At 39.3% G+C, this 17,700-nt stretch overlaps 1 protein-coding gene across 12 annotated transcripts in view; it reads left to right on the top strand.

The window, feature by feature from the left end:
* The window catches only part of FARS2 (phenylalanyl-tRNA synthetase 2, mitochondrial), a 732,018-nt gene that overhangs the window by 275,972 nt on the left and 438,346 nt on the right, over positions 1 to 17,700 (top strand). For 10 of the 12 annotated variants that reach the window (XM_033934769.1, XM_033934766.1, XM_033934764.1 and 7 more), the window contains one exon: positions 2,382 to 2,513. The exons of the other annotated variants lie outside the window; for them this stretch is intronic. In XM_033934769.1, coding sequence (XP_033790660.1) covers positions 2,382 to 2,513 — 132 coding nt within the window. The remainder of the gene's footprint in view (positions 1 to 2,381; positions 2,514 to 17,700) is intronic. 12 annotated transcript variants of the gene reach the window in all.

Below are 17,700 nucleotides of genomic sequence, written 5' to 3'. Positions count from 1 at the left end.
CGCAGAATGTCCAGTACCCAGTGATCTATGGTGATGTCCAACCACTCCACCAAGAATGCTGAAAGCCTCCCTCCAATCCAATATCCACATCATAGTTACTGGATGCTAGGGTCCACCTTGGAGGTCGGCGCTCAAGAAAAAGATCTGGGTGTCATCATGGACAATACGCTGAAACCTTCTACCCAATGTTCAGCGTCGGCCAAGAAAGCAAACAAGATGCTAGGAATGACAAGAAAAAGGATGGTAAACAAGACTAAGAATGTTATAATGCCTCTGTATTGCTCAATGGTGCAACCTCATCTTGAGTATTGCATTCAGTTCTGGTCTCCTTATCTCAAAAAGATACAGCTGCACTAGAAAAGGTTCAAAAAAGAGCGACCAAGATGGTAAAGAGGATGAAACTCCTCTCGTATGAGGAAAGACTAAAGAGATTAGGGCTCTTTAGCTTGGAAAAGAGTTGGCTGAGGGGAGATATGATTGAGGTCTACAAAATCCTGAGTGGTGTAGAATGGGTACAATTGGATTGATTTACTGCATCAAGATTTACAAAGACTAGGAGGAAATATTTTTTTTGCTCAGAGAATAGTTAAGCTCTAGAATGCATTAGCAGAGCATGTGGTAAGAGTGGTTAATGTATCTGGTTTTAAAAAAGGTTTGAACAAGTTCCTGAAGGAAAAGTCCATAGTTTGCTGTTCAGAAAACATGGGAGTGGTCTGAGCGGTAGAACTCCCCAAAGGGGCAGAGGGGGGCTAAAGCCAACACTACTTCACCTCCCTCACATGCCGTGTGTGGAACATGGATGCTCACCTGTCAGCCATCCGCTACAAACAGGGTATGAATCCAAAGTATCATGCTCTGAGGAGTCCATCTGATGTGTTTTCTTGCAAAAATAAAGCTTGTAGAGGCATCAAAAAACTTTAAATTCAGATCTGGAAAATGGCCACTGTGGGAACAGTTTTACTAATAAAACTGCCCAGGAAAGCTACAGCGATCCCTAAAACATGTCGATTTTTGGAGTGGGAGGACCTAGCCTAACTTCCAAACCACTTAAAATCCTAATTTGGAGAACCTCCCCCAAATTGATCTCACAGGGTGTCAGCCTGCTACTCACTATGTCATGCTGTGTGCTGGGAGCTGCAAGATGGAAGCTGTAACAACTTATAGGGAGATCCTCTGCCTCAATAAGCCTTGGAACCTTGGCTGCCAGTCTTCTGACTGTCTCGGGCCCAACGCTCTGGCCAGAGACCACCACCTCACCTGGAAATGCCACATACAGAAATGGGTGGAGGATTGCAGTTGGTGCCTATACTGGATACATCACAATAAAGCCACTCAGCCTGCGCTTAAACCCACTAGCAGACAAACCTGGGGTGAGCAATCAGTGAATGCAGGTATCCAGGTGGGAGCTGCAGAGCAGCCAACCACCTGGAAGCAGACTTTGCCAGTAAAGTCTGCGATCTCCCGCAGCCAGAGCTGTCCCCGTGGGGAACCGCTGCAGTATGGACACACAAAGCCATGAAAATATTTTGAGAAAAAATAAACATGAGCAGAAAAGACTAGCTCCTACTGTCTCATTTGTAGGAAGACAACTGGAAATCAGAGGGCAGTCCTGAGGTAAGGGGGGAAGAGTTAAAATATGTAAATGAAGCGTCTTTCAAGAAATCTCGTTAGATGGGATTGACTACCCATTTGTCCATGAATAGAGTGGAATTGTACGAGAACATAATTTTATACTTAAAACTTAACAAGATTAGTAGTTTTGTTTATGAAAAGTTGCTGTCATGTTGTCAACATGGTTAGAAATGTGATTTTAAAATGTGGATAACATTCTGGGTTTACTAAGGTGTTATGTCAGTTGCTTCTCAGTTTTTCTCCAACAGTTTCATAGATTCATATCTGCGTTCAGAGACTCCGTCCTTCCAGAGGCCCCATTTAAGGTCTTATTTGTGTAATCAGGTTAGGAAGGCAATGGCTAATAATATATGACACAAAGGAAAAATCTGTTTTGTTTCATTTTCAAGGCATTCATTATCATTTCCAGTTAGAGAAAATATCAGAACTGCTTGCTTTCCCATGATCTTGGCTCATTTTCTTTCTGTACCCGATGTTTGAGAGAAGTTGACAAGTGATTGATTTGGTTTCAGAGGGTGTCTGAACTGCACAAAGTGGTTTTCTTTTTAGAAAAGACATCCATTTTTTTCACTTGTTTCAAGGATTATTACTTAGCACAAAAGTGTTGTAAATAAGTTTGTTTGCCATGCATTTTTTTCTAGAATCAAGTAATAGGTGTCATTAGCTGAAGGGCAGGTGCTTTAAAGGGACAACCGTTAGGAATGTCACATTTTTCTTTTCTTTTTTATTCATTTTCAACAACAACACAGGAGTGAAGATTAGATGGGTGGACTGTTATTTCCCCTTTACCCATCCTTCCTTTGAAATGGAGATCAAGTTCCAGGAAGAATGGATGGAAGTCTTGGGCTGTGGGGTCATGGAGCAACAGCTGGTTAACTCAGGTATTGAAACTCCTGTGCTTCATTAAATGCTGTTATTAGCAATCATGTCCAGCACAGTCGCTTTCACAGCACTGAATCACCACCACATGCACATATTGATGGGCATTGACAGCAGTAAAAGGTGTGCAAGCAAAGGGAACATACTGTGGCTCAAATCTGCAAGTTATTCATGCTCTCCTTTCATATAAATGTGCAGTGGCAGGAAATGGATTCTAATTTTTCTTACACTTCCATTTTTTCCCAGTGTGTGATTACTGTAAACTAGTTTTAGATTTTCCTAGTTTTTGTGTGATCTTTTTTTTCATGCCTTTCTTGGTTTGTTTTTTTTGTTTTAGATTTTCAATTTTTTAGCCTGTCCTCCCAAAGGAGCTCAGAATGGGTTACTCAAGCATTTTCTCTATGTGTCCCGGTAGGTTCACAATCTATCTAATGTACCTGGGGCAGTGGAGGATTCAATGACTTGTTCAAGATCACAAGGAGTAGTATGGGATTTGAACCCATTCTTATTTAATATAGAAGTCCCTGTACACCAGGACATTTCAGCTGTGGGAGGGTTTTCCCTCCAAGTCTGACTGTCCATACCAAAGAAATGCCATTGCTGGGTTTTCCTAACAGAATTGCTCCTAATACGCATTCCATTTTTTCTGACAGAACACACAGTAGCACAGTAAATGATGGCAGAAAATGACCAGAGCCTCACCCACCACTCTGTATAGGCCCAGGCCACCCATTTTAAAATGCTGGTTGTGAAGTCAACCATATAAGCAGCCAGTTCCCCCACTTGCAGTATGTGACAAATAAAATAATCAATACATTGGAGTTGTTGAACCTTAATCTTCATTTGCCATGTGCAGGACGTGCAGGACTGTATAAGACTGTCCAGCATCGAGCTCCATTCTCCTCAAGCTGGATATGGCTATTTTTCTTTGTCTCTCGCCATGTGCAGGACCCAGACCTTACAAGTCTGTCCAGCATTGTCTCTGTTTCCCCATGCTGGATTTGGCCACTCATCTTTGTCTCTCACTATATGTGAGACAGATCATTCAAGTCTGTCGAGCATCAGCCTCAGCTCCTCTGTTCTTGCCCAAGGTAACATCTCAACGCACATTTAAGTAAATTTTACTGTATGCATTGAGCAGCACTTTTCACACTGTATACATCTGATATTCCTCTTAAGAATGAAATGATAATGCATGTATATGTATAATAAGAAGATAATAACTGAAGAGCCAGTGCTTTTCTTCCATATTCATAGTGTACTATGATGCATTATGACAATGTGGTGATGCTTGTATGCTTTTACATAACTTTTGGGTACCATAATTATATTTATAGGGTAGACTGAGAACTATTCTTTGAAAGAGAATGGGTCAGCAGAACAGATTTGTCGATATGGTTTCTGACCTATTGGGAACACAGAGATTTGAACTTGTGTAGTAGAGGCAGAGAATCAGGGAGAGTTATGGAAAGTCTCAAGATAGGCAAAGCTCTTAGTATTTATATGCCTTCTAAGACACAGGTTTTTAACTCTGTGTTCAAGTACCCCCAAGTCAGTTGAGTTTTCACGATATCCATGGTGAATATGTATGAGAGAAGATTTGCACACAGTGGAGACACTGAATATGCATATTCACTGAGAAAATCATGAGAATTCAAATGGGATGGGGAGGTTGGTTGGAAGGGGTATTGGATGAGAACCTCCATTCTCATGGAGGGACTAAGGCATGCCCTATTAGAACAAGGATTGGACAAAGAACAGTGGAGTATCAATAAGAACATAAGAATTGCCACTGCTGGGTCAAACCAGTGGTCCATCATGCCCAGCAGTCCACTCACACGGCGGCCCTCTGGTCAAAGACCAGCACCCTAACTGAGTCAATTTTCTCTGCGTACAGTGTACTTTGTGTTTTTTAAATTTTGTGATTACCATTATACATTAATAAGATATTGAGTGTTTATGAAAAATAGATGGAAGAAATTGCATTACAATTAGTACTACTATTAGGGGGGTGGAGTTTGGGCAGGTCTGGGGTGGAGCTTGGGCGGGGGTACTCAGTTGGTATCTGTTAGGCTTAGGGGAGTTCTTGGCTTGAAAAGGTTTAGAAACACTGGCGTAGGATTCCCGGTGACATTGAGGAGAAGCCTCTATTTTGTCATCTATAAGAGGCTGTTTCTACTGAGGAACGCTGCTGCAGTGCAAACATGTGCCTGAAGGAGCAGGTTCCACCCATTTGGATCCACTTCAGTTCAATTCTAATGGCCAAGTGTAAGGGTGGAAGGAAGAATATTGTGGTGACTTTTGTAAAAGGTCCAATAGATTTACATCTACAGGCATGCAAGATGCTTGTTTCTTTTGAAATTGTGACAACCAACTCACTCAGAATGCTTCTCTATCTCTAAGGGGCCTGACCCCCACCCCTACAACATTCTTTTTTAAGAGGGATTGTGCACTCCTCTGAACTGGGGGGAAGGTTTTTCCATTCAAGAAAGTTGTTCCTGAGGATTGACTACTTTCTAGTGCCTTGTTTTCTTATATCCCATTGACTGCTTCTTCTCTAGTTGGTGAAATAACTTTAAAAGATGTTCTTGAGGTAATTGTCAAAGTGGACACAAACTCAGAAGATAATCTTTCTTTATATAGTAAATTCACTGAAGATGCAGTTGGGAAGCTTCTGGAACATGACTGTAAAATATCTAAGCTAGAGAAAGATTTTGATAAGATTGAATCTCAAGTTGCAACGTGCCAAAAGGCAGCTGCTGCCTCTTCAGAAGATAGTCTAATGATTCATCTTCAAATGGAATCATGGGAGAACCTTTCTAGGGCATGTAATTTGTGATGGTTGAATTTTCCAGTCGCTCATTATCTTTCCTCTACAGAATTGTTTAAAAAGTATGTTAAAGAAATATTACAGCTCTTCCTTAGAAGGATCTGATGTTGTAAATCGTTATTATTTGCCATGGGTGATTAAACAAACTGTCTAAGAGGAATATGATAATTTGAATACACCTTTGGATTTAACTAAATTTTTGAATTTATCAAGATAATATTATTACCAAAAGAGCTACCCTACTAGTAACATTGTCTTCTGTAAATAAAAAGATGGTGCTTATGAAATGTTATTTCCACAAGAAACGTGTACCTTTTTGTGGATAACGGGTATTGATGTTTGCAGATGTTGCCAGGCCAATTCATTTAAGATGTAGGGCCTCCCTGCAGCTTAAATGTAAAGTTTTAGCTGTTGGGAGAACATTTTTCCTTAAGTTTTCCTGTAAGTGCCTGGTAACATATAAAAGCAATTCATATGTATTTTTGGATCCTGTGCTTTTAGAAATGTTTCTTTCAAATAAAGTTGTTATATTTTCTGGAGTTAAATAGATATTTCTGATGCAGGATACCGTATTTTTTGCTCCATAAGACGCACCCTAGATTTAGAGGAGGAAAATAAGAAAAAAAACATTCTGAACCAAATTGTATATTAATATATACCCGGCACCTTTAAATTCCATCCCAGCCCCACCTTTAAATTGTGGTGGTCGCTGGGATGATTATGTTGGGGCCAGCTGTAGGAAATATATATAACAACAGTAGTAGAACAATAAAACATAAATAAAATAAATAAATAAAATAAAATGGAAAGAATGAAAATGATAACTCCCCCCCCCCAAGTATTAAAGCAATAAACCCTGCTGCAGAAGGATAAATAGAATGTCTAGTGCGGAAGAAACTGGTAGACAGTTAGAACCAACAGTTTGTATGCTGTGAAAAGGGAAAAAAATAAGATCAAAATAAAGATTTACAAAAAACTCTAAGAAATGTTATTAGATCAAAATTAAACCATAATGGGTTAGAATGAAACCAAAATAAATAAAAATTAACAGTCAAATAAGGCCCAGTTAAGTCCAGCTTGAAATTATCAGTAGATCTGCTCAGTGCAAGACAAGGAAACACTGTCGACTGCAAACCAAATTGGATTTCTCTATGGTGTGACCCAGGTCAAAAATGCTTCGGTTTTCCTGCTGGGGGATGCCGACTCCAGCTGTATCAGCAGTCAGTCCCCCTTCAGTGTCAACGAAGCCCTGGCCTCTCCCCTGCTCTCTCTCATGCTGGCGGCCGCTAAGCTCGGAGGCCGATAACAACAGTTGCAAGCTGCCTCCCTTTGGGTGGAGTCCGTGTTGCTGGGATCGCTGGCGTTGATAAGCTTTCTCCCCTTTCTGCTGCTGTCCCCGACCTGCTGTGCTGTGCCTCCTAGATGTCTGCGGCAGTGTCAGCTGCGAGCGTCCCAAATGCCGATCTCCCACTTTGCCCGATGAAGTCTCGCGGCCCCAGGCATTAACGCACTTGTGCGGCTCTGGCCCCAACATAACAAGGAGGCAGCTGTCCAGTGACCACCATAATTTAAAGGTACTGCTGGTGGGAGGGTATATTCGCTCCATAAGATGCACCCTTATTTCCACACACTTTTTTTGGGGGGGAAAAGTGCGTCTTATGGAGCGAAAAATATGGTAATTAGGGTTTCTGAATAAGTTTTCCATGCCTATGGATTTTCTTTATTTTTTCCTTTATTGATTTTAATATGCGAATTCTAGTTTTGATCTCCCTTTCATGTGGACTTGATTGCAGTAATATGGTGTTATCAATGGAAGGGCAAATTATTTTATTTTGCTTTTGACACATTGAAAATTATATTGAGACAATTCAGCCAGTATGCAAAGACAATTTAACTGCATTATTTCAGACTTACAGCCTGTTTTACAAAGCTGCGTGGCAACAGCCCCGAAGCCCTTTAAATCTCTATGGGCTTTGGGACTAGTGCGGCTTTGTAAAACAGGCCCTTGGATCGATTCAGTTTATATCCTGAAACCTTGGAATATGAATTTATAGTTTCCAATATAGTTGGACTGGAACAAATCAAAACATCGTCCGCATATGCAGAATATTTATCCAGTTTTCACCCAAACAGTATTCCCTGAATTTTGCTATTATATTGAATTTTCAGTAATATGGTGTTATGATTTTTGGTTCTCTTTGCCTCTTGCAAATTGCTTGTTATTTGTAAATGTAACATATATTGAAATATTAATTATGTTTACCCAAGTTCTCTTTGTCTAATATTATTATATTTTGTTTAAATATCAAAAACTATTTAGGTCTCCTTTTATTAAGGTGCGCTAGCGTTTTTAGTGCACGCACAAGATTAGCACGTGCTAGCTGAAAAATTACTGCCTGCTTAAAAGGAGGTGATAGCGGCTAGCGCGTGCGGCATTTTAGCATGTGCTAAGCATGCACTAAAACCACTAGCATACCTTTGTAAAAAGAGCCCTTAGTGTGATATATATGCAATATAATAAGGGAAATCAGATGTAGGGAAAATATTTTCATATCACTTTATAGACAATTTATCTAGGTGTGCTTTACATTTCTTTTTAATGAAGCCTGTGGCTCCCAATTCAATGCAAATTATTTTCTTTTATAGTTCTGTAACATTTTCTTGGTCTCTGACTACATTTCTTGGTAATTAAAGATCTTCCTCTCCACCCAATTCACAGAATAATCACTTGAGCTAATACCTGTAGAATCAATGCCACCCCAATGTTTTTCTCCTTTACTATATATCTAGTTATATTGAATCTAGCTTTTTATCAATTGGACTTTGTGAGTTGTGATTCCGGTGCTGTTCTTCTACAGCAATGTAATATTTGTGAAGCTTAAAGTGAAAGAGATATGCCACCTTAAGCTTTTCTGTAGAAAAAGTTTCTATCATCAGAAATTTGCAGCCTGCTATCAGTAACTTGTTTCTAGTTTTCCCAGTTTTTTCTACATTTGCTCTGTAGCATATAGTATATTACTGTATGCATTTGTATTTTGCCTATTGTATGTCTGTATTTGATTCTATTGGCTTGGTAGATATTTTGGCAGGAAATGAAGCAAAACCATCATCCTCTTCTCTTAGTGTTGATTTCAAAGGTGACTGGACCCAGAATTTTCACATTATTAGCAGTCATGGTTGGGCTGCATTCTGAGTGATGAGCAAATAGTAATATGCATAAGCACCTTACCCAAGGCACAGAACCAGAGAGAGAGAGAAATTTTAGAACTAGCTTTGTCTTGCTGATTGGAAAAACTAGCACAGAATATCCACAGAAATAGCCATATAGTGAGTCAGTCATCCCTGCTGTTTTTCGTAAATGGCAAACTAATGAAAGCTGTCAGAGCTCTCTGATAGTTTGTTTTGAGGTACTTTTCACAGATACAGCAGCTAACAGCAGTGCATTATTAATAGGCTTCTAAGACAAGACACAATTATGTTATGAAATGTGGTAGTCGTCATGTAACAAGCCTTAATATTCAGTATTGCCAAATATGCTCTTCCAAGCACAATTGTAGATTTGTATCTTACAGAAGGTCATGTTTTATTATATCATTAGTACCTGGAAGACCAAGCTTCTCTCCAAGAAGTAGGGTGATTGAGCTGCAGGGGGAGGCGGGTGCAGTAGGTACAGAGACAGTGCCTTAGCAACCTTCAGTCCTGCTTTTTCCTGCAGCTTGTTGTATGGCTAAGCTTCCTTAGGAATATCTGACCAATGGGCTGCAGGGGGAAGTGGGAGCAGTAGCTATAAAGACAGTGCCTTATCAACCTTCAGTCTTGCTTTTCCCTGCAGCCTGTTGGCTGGCTAAGCTTCCTTATGAATGTCTGACCAATACCTGCAGTTATGTTTGTATCACTTTCCATACCACCCCCAGCTTGGATTAACTTTAACTGTGTTCTCCCTTTTACATTCCTTTATGCAAATCAGTTTCCTATGTACTTTAAGAACAGATATGTTTTCAGGTGTCTCCTAAATTCCCCATAGGTATTGGCAAGCGTAAGTAATTGTTTCAGATCATTGCCGCATAATGCTGCTTGATAAGAGAGAAGATGTTGGTGATGTCTTTTAAATTTACATCCTCTAACCGGGGGAGAAGTTTGAGCTTTTCTTATATCTATTGGTTGAAAAGGAGAATAGGCCGGTTATGTATTTGGGGGCTAGGCCGAATAGTACCTTAAAGCAAAAGCAGCCAAATTTAAACTTCACACGTGTCTCCATCGGCAGCCAATGCAGGAGTCGGTAGGAGGGAGTTATATGATTGAACTTCTTCAACCCAAATATCAGCCTGAATGCCGCATTCTGCACTAGTTGTAATCGCTGCATATTCTTCTGGGAAATTGCCGGATAGGCGATATTGCAGTAATCCAGTTGGCTCAGTATGAGGGATTGTACCAAGACTGTAAATGATGATGCATCAAAATACGCTCTAATGGACCGAAGCTTCCAGACAGTTAAAAAAAACAACCCCTTTTTAATCAAAGTCTACCTGAGACAGTGGCTTAGCAACCTTCAGTCCTGCTTTTCTCTCCAGTCTATTGGCTGGCTAAGTTTCCTTATGAATGTCTGACCAATGCCTACAGTTATGTTTGTATCACTTTGCATGCCTTCTCCAGCTTGGATTATCTTTAGCTGTGTTCTCCCTTTTACATTCCATATCCGTTCCCTCAGACTGAAACAGAAACAGTGCCTTATCAACCGTCAGTTCTGCTTTTCCCACAGCCTATTGGCTGGCTAAGTTTCCTTAGCAATGTTTGACCAATGGGCTGCAGAGGGAGGCGGGAGCAGTAGTTTAGCAGTGCCTTAGCAACCTTCAGTCCTGCTTTTCCCTGCAGCCTATTAGCTGGCTAAGCTTATAATCTTTGTTAGGAATGTCTGACCAGTGGACTGCAAGGGGAGGCAGGTACAGTGTGTCAGTGCCTTAGCAACCTTTAGTCCTGCTTTTCCCTGCAGTCTATTGGCTGGCTAAGCTTATAATCTTTGTTAGGGATATCTGACCAATTGGCTGCAGGGGAGGTGGGAACATCATAAAAATCCCTTAGATGACCCCCAAATTAATTTTGCTGAACTCCAGACCTAGCTAAATCACCTCACACCAGAAAACCCTAGATTCACCCTATTTCATGAAAATCCTTAGGGTCATTTGAAGATAGTTACCTACATACTGTACAAACAAATATACAATTATTGCTTGCATTTTAGTATAGAATACAAGACTGCAAATCACACTCTCTCTCCCCACCTCTCAGACTATCTGCATCCAACATTCAAAGTGGGGTATTTTGTAAAGCATTTTTGTCCATAAACCATGTTTTGCACTCAACAAACATTTTCTTCTTATAAAAAAGTGGTGGCTAACTACGTGAAACTAATAGAACTAGTATATAAATATTATTATATACATAATGCTTGAACTTTATGAGATGAGTAGTATAAACATAATCACTGTGCTTTAAGAAAGTAATGCTACTAGTGAAATCAGTACTAAAGCTTATATTGTCATATATATAACACTTGCACCTTATTAGAAGAGGTATACTTCTATCCCTCTCCTATTTAACCTCTACATCAGACCTGTCATCAATATAGCCCAGAAGTACAACATTAAAATCCACTCCTACACCGATGACATCCAACTGCTCCTCCCACTAGGCGGAAACTAATCATCCCAAAATCGCCAACCTCCACCTCTGCCTCTCTGACATGAAAACCTGGATGACAAACCACAAACTACAGCTGAATGCCTCCAAAACCGAACTTTTATGGATCAGAAAAAAAAGTACCAAATACACATGCCCAACACTATCATGGGACTCCACCTTACTAACAGCAGCAGATCAGGTATGCAGCCTAGGAGTAACATTAGACGGCCACCTGTTCCTGTCCACCCACATATCTCAAGTAATCTTCACCTCCTTCTACTACCTCCGCCAACTGAGAAGGATCAAACCCTACATCTCCAAACCTGACCTAGCCCAACTCCTCTACACCTATGTTCTCTCCAGGATGGATTACTGTAACTCCCTATTTAATGGAGTAGCCAAAAAAGATCTCAAGCGTCTCCAGCATGTATAAAATGCAGCAATCCGTCTCCTACACAGCCTCAACTACCACGACCCCATCTCCCCAGCCCTTCGCGCAGAGCACTGGCTTCCGATCAACCAAAGCTGCGCGTTCAAGGCCCTAGTAATAGCTCATAAAAGAATCTATGCCGCTCAGTAGGAGATCCAAGATGGCTGCGTCGAGTCAGACGCGCTGAGCTGCTCGCATCGGGCTTGCTCATAAATTGAATTTCTTCAAATTGAACTCCGGAGAGGGTTCTCTGTTACTTACAATATGCCCAGGAGAAGAGGACGGAGTGCTGCTGCTGTCTCGCGGCGTCCCGAGGTTCCTTCTCTGGGCAACATTGAGCGGCTTCTGAGGCGAGTTCAGGAAGTTTCGCGAGCGTCGGAAGGCGGCCCGCTGAGGACACAGGGAGGCGAACCCGTAGTTGATCCTCTAGGGCACGGAAGCCCCGATGCAAGGGAGCCGCCCCCACACTTTCAGGTTGCTAGTTCTCCCAGGGGTGGGGAAACCCCGGAGCTGGAGGTTTTCTCTCCCTCAGAGGCAAGTGTTAATCTGGGAGAAGGTTTGGAGGTTGGGGCTCAAGTTCAAGGAGCCCTAACCAATCTACCTGAAGAGAATCCAGCATTACAAGGGGGTGAAATCCAAGAGATAGGCCCTGAAGATTCTTTACAGAATGGTGAGCACTATACTAATTTACAACGTTCAATTTCTTTGGTAAAACCTGAAGTTGTAACCTTAGACTCACTATGGGATTTAATGGCTGATTTTGTTAAGTTTACTAAGCCTAAATTTCAATACTTGGAAGGGAAAATTACAGAACATACAAAAGAATTTAAAGATCTAAGAAAAGAACTATCTGACTCAAATAAAACCATTCAGAAAATTGAAAAAGAAATAATTACATCAAAACAGCTTCAAGAGACTTTGATTAAAGAAAATACTAACTTGAGAAGGAAAGTTGAAATGCTTGAGAATAATTCTCGTAGTAATAATTTAAGGTTAATTAACTTTCCTAAATTAGAAATGGTAAATCCAAGAGAAATGCTTAAGAGATACTTGATGGAAATTTTAGAAGTATCAGAAGAAATGTTACCACCATTCTCACGTGTCTATTATTTGCCAATGAAAGTTTCTGTAAATCAACAAAAAGAATTGGCCCAACAAACTTTAAATGTTTCAGAATTATTGGAGACATCTGATAAAGACTTGGCATCACCAGCAACTTTGATTCTAACTGTGGCGCTTCCGTTAGATAAAACATGGTTATTAAGACTTTACTTTAAAAATAGACAAAAAATTTTTCTTGGTTGTAAAGTACAGATGTTTCCTGATCTTACAAGGGAGACACAGAAACGTCGCCGTGAATTTCTTCTTTTGAAACCTGGGGTTACTTCTTTGGGGGCAACCTTTTATTTGAGACATCCATGTAAATGTATAGTGTGTTACCGTTCTGTTAAATATGTATTCTTTGAACCATCTCAATTGACAACTTTTGTAGCTATGTCTCGTTTGGATGGAGAATCATCTAAACCCTAATATAATTAAGAAACTTTATTTCTCAGTGCTTCTGCTTTGAATATCTTGCAAAAATAATTTCTATAATTTTAATGCTTCGCTAATTTAAAATCTTGGTTCCTTTAGGAGGACTTGAGCTTAAATAGTTAAATAATACATGTTTTTCTTATTAGATGTTTAATTTCTTTATGATTATTTTGATATTATGACTATTGCTTTCTGTACAAGTGTTTAGCTTGATTTAAATTGAAAATTAATAAAGAAATAATAATAAAAAAAAAAGAATCTATGCCACCACCCCAGCCTATATAGGACCCAAGCTAACCCTGTGCACCCTCACCCGCCTCCTCCACTCGGAAATGGAAAAACGCCTATGCATCCCCCCCCCCCAGGAAGGTCTCTCCTGTTAGAAACCGCCCGCAAACGCTCCTACAGCCACTTCATCTCCCAACTCTGGAACCAACTCCCCCCGCAAATCAGATTACAGAACTTATTGATGACCTTCCGGAAAGCGGTAAAGACCCTCCTCTTCAACTAAAATTACAACTGCAATCTACCCCTTCGCCCCCCTTAAATTCCCCCTTCCTTCTACCCTCTGTTCTCCATTCTTAACCTGTACTTAAATTGCTGTATAGTCCTTGTACTTAAACTACTGTTTAATCTTTGTACTGTCCAAATGTATTCCACTGTGAATGTTTGCATGTAGGCCGTTCTGAGCTACTGGGAGGATGGGATAGAAATCAAATTAAATAAATAAATATTAACACAGTTGCCACGTTCTTTAAAACTAACGCCATTAGTGAAATTTAAGAAATGTTATTAAGTAATGCTATAAGGATCCTTTTTTATGAAAAGTAGAGCAGCATTTGTAACGCTATTAGTGAAATTTAAGAAACGCTATTAAGTAACGATACAAGAGCTTTTTTAATATAAATAAATACTTATAAAGTAAAAAGTAATTATAGATCATTTTGATTGACAAATGAGTTGATTTTGTATTTAAAGGGAAAGGTCTAAATTAACATCAGGACTACTTTTATAAAGAATTTATATGGCAGACATCTTTAGAAGTTTACAATTTCAGAATTTATAATTATTTTAATAAGAAAAATTTTATGATGGTAAGACATGTTTATGGCTAAAGATGATTTTATAGAAAATCTGAGATTGATTATGTAGAGAATCAGAGTGATTGATGGAATGAATAAGTCTGGATATAAAGAGTAAAATACTGATTGATATGAGGTTGGTTTTAAAGATTTTTAAATTTATTTCGATTTAGCAAATATAAAGGTATATTAGAAACATATTTTTGAGAATATATATAGCTAGGATTATATTTTTAAATGTTTTAATTTGTACATTAGGATTTAGGTATGCAAATATTTTTGTATGTTATCGACCCCTGATGCAGGACAAGAGCCGAAACACTGGCAGTGTCAGGTCTTTTTAGTGAATAAAGAATCATCTGTTCCAGTTCTATTGGCGTGTATACTCTTTTGCGGGTGTAATCAAAATAAATAACATTTGTTAATTTTATCCACTGCTTAGACTGAAGCAGAATTTGTTACAAGAAGAAAAGAGAGAATTTTTAGATGCATCTGAAGTGCCACATGCATAAATATTTAAAAAAATGATCATATGAGTACCTTTTTTTTGTTTTTGTGATTCTTCAAGTGCCTCTGAAAAAAATAGATGATTTTTGGACAGGACCTGTTTGATGCTGCTTCTTACATTCAGAACTGCATTAGCAGTAAATCAAAATATTCAAAAGTATAGAAGGACCAACATAGAATGAAAGCATAAAGCAAATCATTTATCTCATATTATATTTATAATCATAGGTCCATTATGTCAAAGTAAAAAAGCATTCATTTCCAAATGAAAAATTATAGGTAGCTATAATTATAGTGTATATAACTTTCATGAAATTCTCATTTTCTTTTCAAATCTTTAAGTTCCAGTGCTACTGCATGCATTGTCTTAATCCTTAATTTTTATTAGATTTTTGAAAACACAATATCAAAACTGATTGGCATGAATCTATGTTTGAGTATATATTAAACAAGTGTTTAAGCCCGTTACAGTAACGGGTGCTAGAGTAGATGTATCTGTCTGTCTGTCTTTCTTTCTTTCTGTCTCTCTCTCTCCTTGGCCGCTTTCTACACTAAGGACCAATAATTGTCCCTTTCTATTCCCTCCCTCCTTCCTTCCTATGTCCTTAGTGCCCCCAGTACCTCCTTCCTATGTCCTTAGTGCCCCCAGTGCCTCCTTCCTCTGTCCTTAGTGCCCCTTCCCATGTCCTTAGTGTCCCCCAGTGCCCCTTCCCATGTCCTTAGTGCCCCCAGTGCTCCTTCCTATTCCCCCCTCCTTCCTATTCCCCCCCTTCCTATTCTGGAAGCCTATGTTTCCGGAATCTAGAGTCCTTGCAGAATCACTGCCAATGGTGCCTAGTGACACCAAAGGCTGGCGCTGCCCATAAACATGCCAACTTCTGGGCATTGGTGTCACTAGGTGCCGCTAGACATAATGGACCCAGGCAGCAGTCCTGGAGGGCACCTATATATATTTTTTTAATTGGTCTTTAAAGGTGAGACCAGTTATAATGCCACTTAAAACCAATTAAAACACTTAAGTTAGGTGCCAGTAGGCACGATCTAGTCACCTACTAGCATCTAACTTTTGGTAAGTTTTAGAGATTCTGGCCCACTGTGTCTTATCCATGACTCTTAATTTTCTACGGAGTCTCTCATGAGGGGCTATATCAATCACCTTTTAAAAATCCAAATACATTGTATTAACCCTCTCATTTTTATCCTTTAGTTTATTTATACCTTCAAAACAATGTAAGGTAAGACTTCGCTTTGGTACATCCATGCCAATTCAGTCCTATTAAACTGCATCAATTGATGCGGTCACTTATTTAGTTGTTTTTTTTTTTAATTAGCTTTTACTATATTTGCCTCATACTGATGCCTGCTCACCAAGTTTCAAGTTTTATTGTGTTTAATATACCGACCATCAACATGCATCTGGCCGGTTTACAATGCTAAAAAAAAAGAAAAGAAATAAAAGGTAAAATAATAATTATATATATATGAGGGAGGAGTGAACATTATAAAGACGATAAACAAGAACTTACATGGGGAAGGAAGGGTCAATAAATACATTATTAAAACGAAATTTAAAAGAAAGGGAGGAAGGGGGGAGGATATGACATCAGGGATAGGGTCACTTCATAAAAGCGGTTGAGATGATTTTACTGGTTTTGGGAAAGGAGGTATTTAGAGATTATGATATGCATCTTGAAAAAGAAATCTCTAGTTGTCATGGATCACCCTTGGTAACCGTTCTTAAAAATGGATGCGAATGTTGGCCAACCTCTAGTCTTCAGGAACTGAGTAGTTTGTGCTGCACACCTCGTACACACATTTTGTGTGTGTGTGTGTGAACTTCCACTCTCAAAGTTTATTTCAAAGGAAAGAGAATCTGCCTGCTAAAGCTTGAAATATTTATGGAGTTATGCCATTTTCTTTTCTATGCATGGTTCCATCTCCCAGGACCATACATCCTTCAGCCCTGAGCAGTGAAAATGCTTCACTCACTGTTCATCATGGAAGATTTTAGACTTTTGGAGCTTCCCTCTTTTTTATTACATTTTAATTGTTAACATTAAGGGGGGTCTTTTACTAAGGCGCGCTAGCCAATACATCGGCTAGCACGCCTTAGTAAAAGACCTCCTAAATGAGGAAAAATTAATTTTGCTGAATTTTTTGAATGAAATTTTGACAAGAAACAGATCTTTTTAAAAAGCAATCATGCATACAAGGTTTTTTTTGTGTACTTACCATGTCTTGCATAACATATCTCTTATATGTATTTTTAAAGTGTTCTGGCAGTGCTGTTACCCTTCTTCAGCTCCTCTATCCATCATTCAGTTGATGACCTTGAGTATGACAGTTATCAATTTTACTTAGTTGGTAAAGTTGAAATATTCCCAGAAGACACTAAAATGTAGTACTTAAACATGCTCAGATCGAGAAAATCAATTTTAAAGTGCACATTTAGCATTTGAAACTTCTCTCCAAAACCTATAAATCCGATTGGGAACCTTTTGGGTGAGATTATGCAGAGACTGGAAGTATCACTGAGTCCCATATCCCAAGGAAAAAAGTTGTACATTTTAAAACATTGCTTGGTATTTTTCCATATACATATTCTTCAAACAGCATAATTTGTTGACTTAAATACATTGTCTAGGAGGACTGGAGGTTAATCTCCTCTGAGATTTATTCTTGACAGTGTGCTATCAGTGGCAAGGGTTGTTGTAGCAATGGCAGCTGGCTTTCTTCTATTCCCAGAAGACCTGATCTTGGTTAGCTTAATTAAAGCAGATCTTGGTCAGCTCAGTTAAATGGGAGACTCAAATCATCATCATTTGAGGGCGAATCAGTGGAGAATCAGGAATAAGATCTGCATCTTATCACATTGCACACTGTGAGAGACAGCCCTGAGAAAAGAACTGTAGCTAGTTGCACACAGGTCTGAGGCATGGAGTTCCAAGAATCCACAGAAAGGTGGAAGGGGGAAACCTCTTTCCAAGGCCTTAGTTCAATGGACTTTTCATTTACCACTCCTGGTATCCATTACCTCCTCTTCGTAAGCAGTAACTCATTCCCAAGAAAGTCATTGTCTAAGCCAGTTGACTATAACTAAAATATAATTTACTAAGGACTCCTTT

Source organism: Geotrypetes seraphini, chromosome 2 (genome assembly GCF_902459505.1).
Source record: "Geotrypetes seraphini chromosome 2, aGeoSer1.1, whole genome shotgun sequence".
Classification (NCBI taxonomy): Eukaryota; Metazoa; Chordata; class Amphibia; order Gymnophiona; family Dermophiidae; genus Geotrypetes; species Geotrypetes seraphini.
Note: the sequence above shows the minus strand (reverse complement) of the source record. Positions and strands in the feature narration are given on the sequence as shown.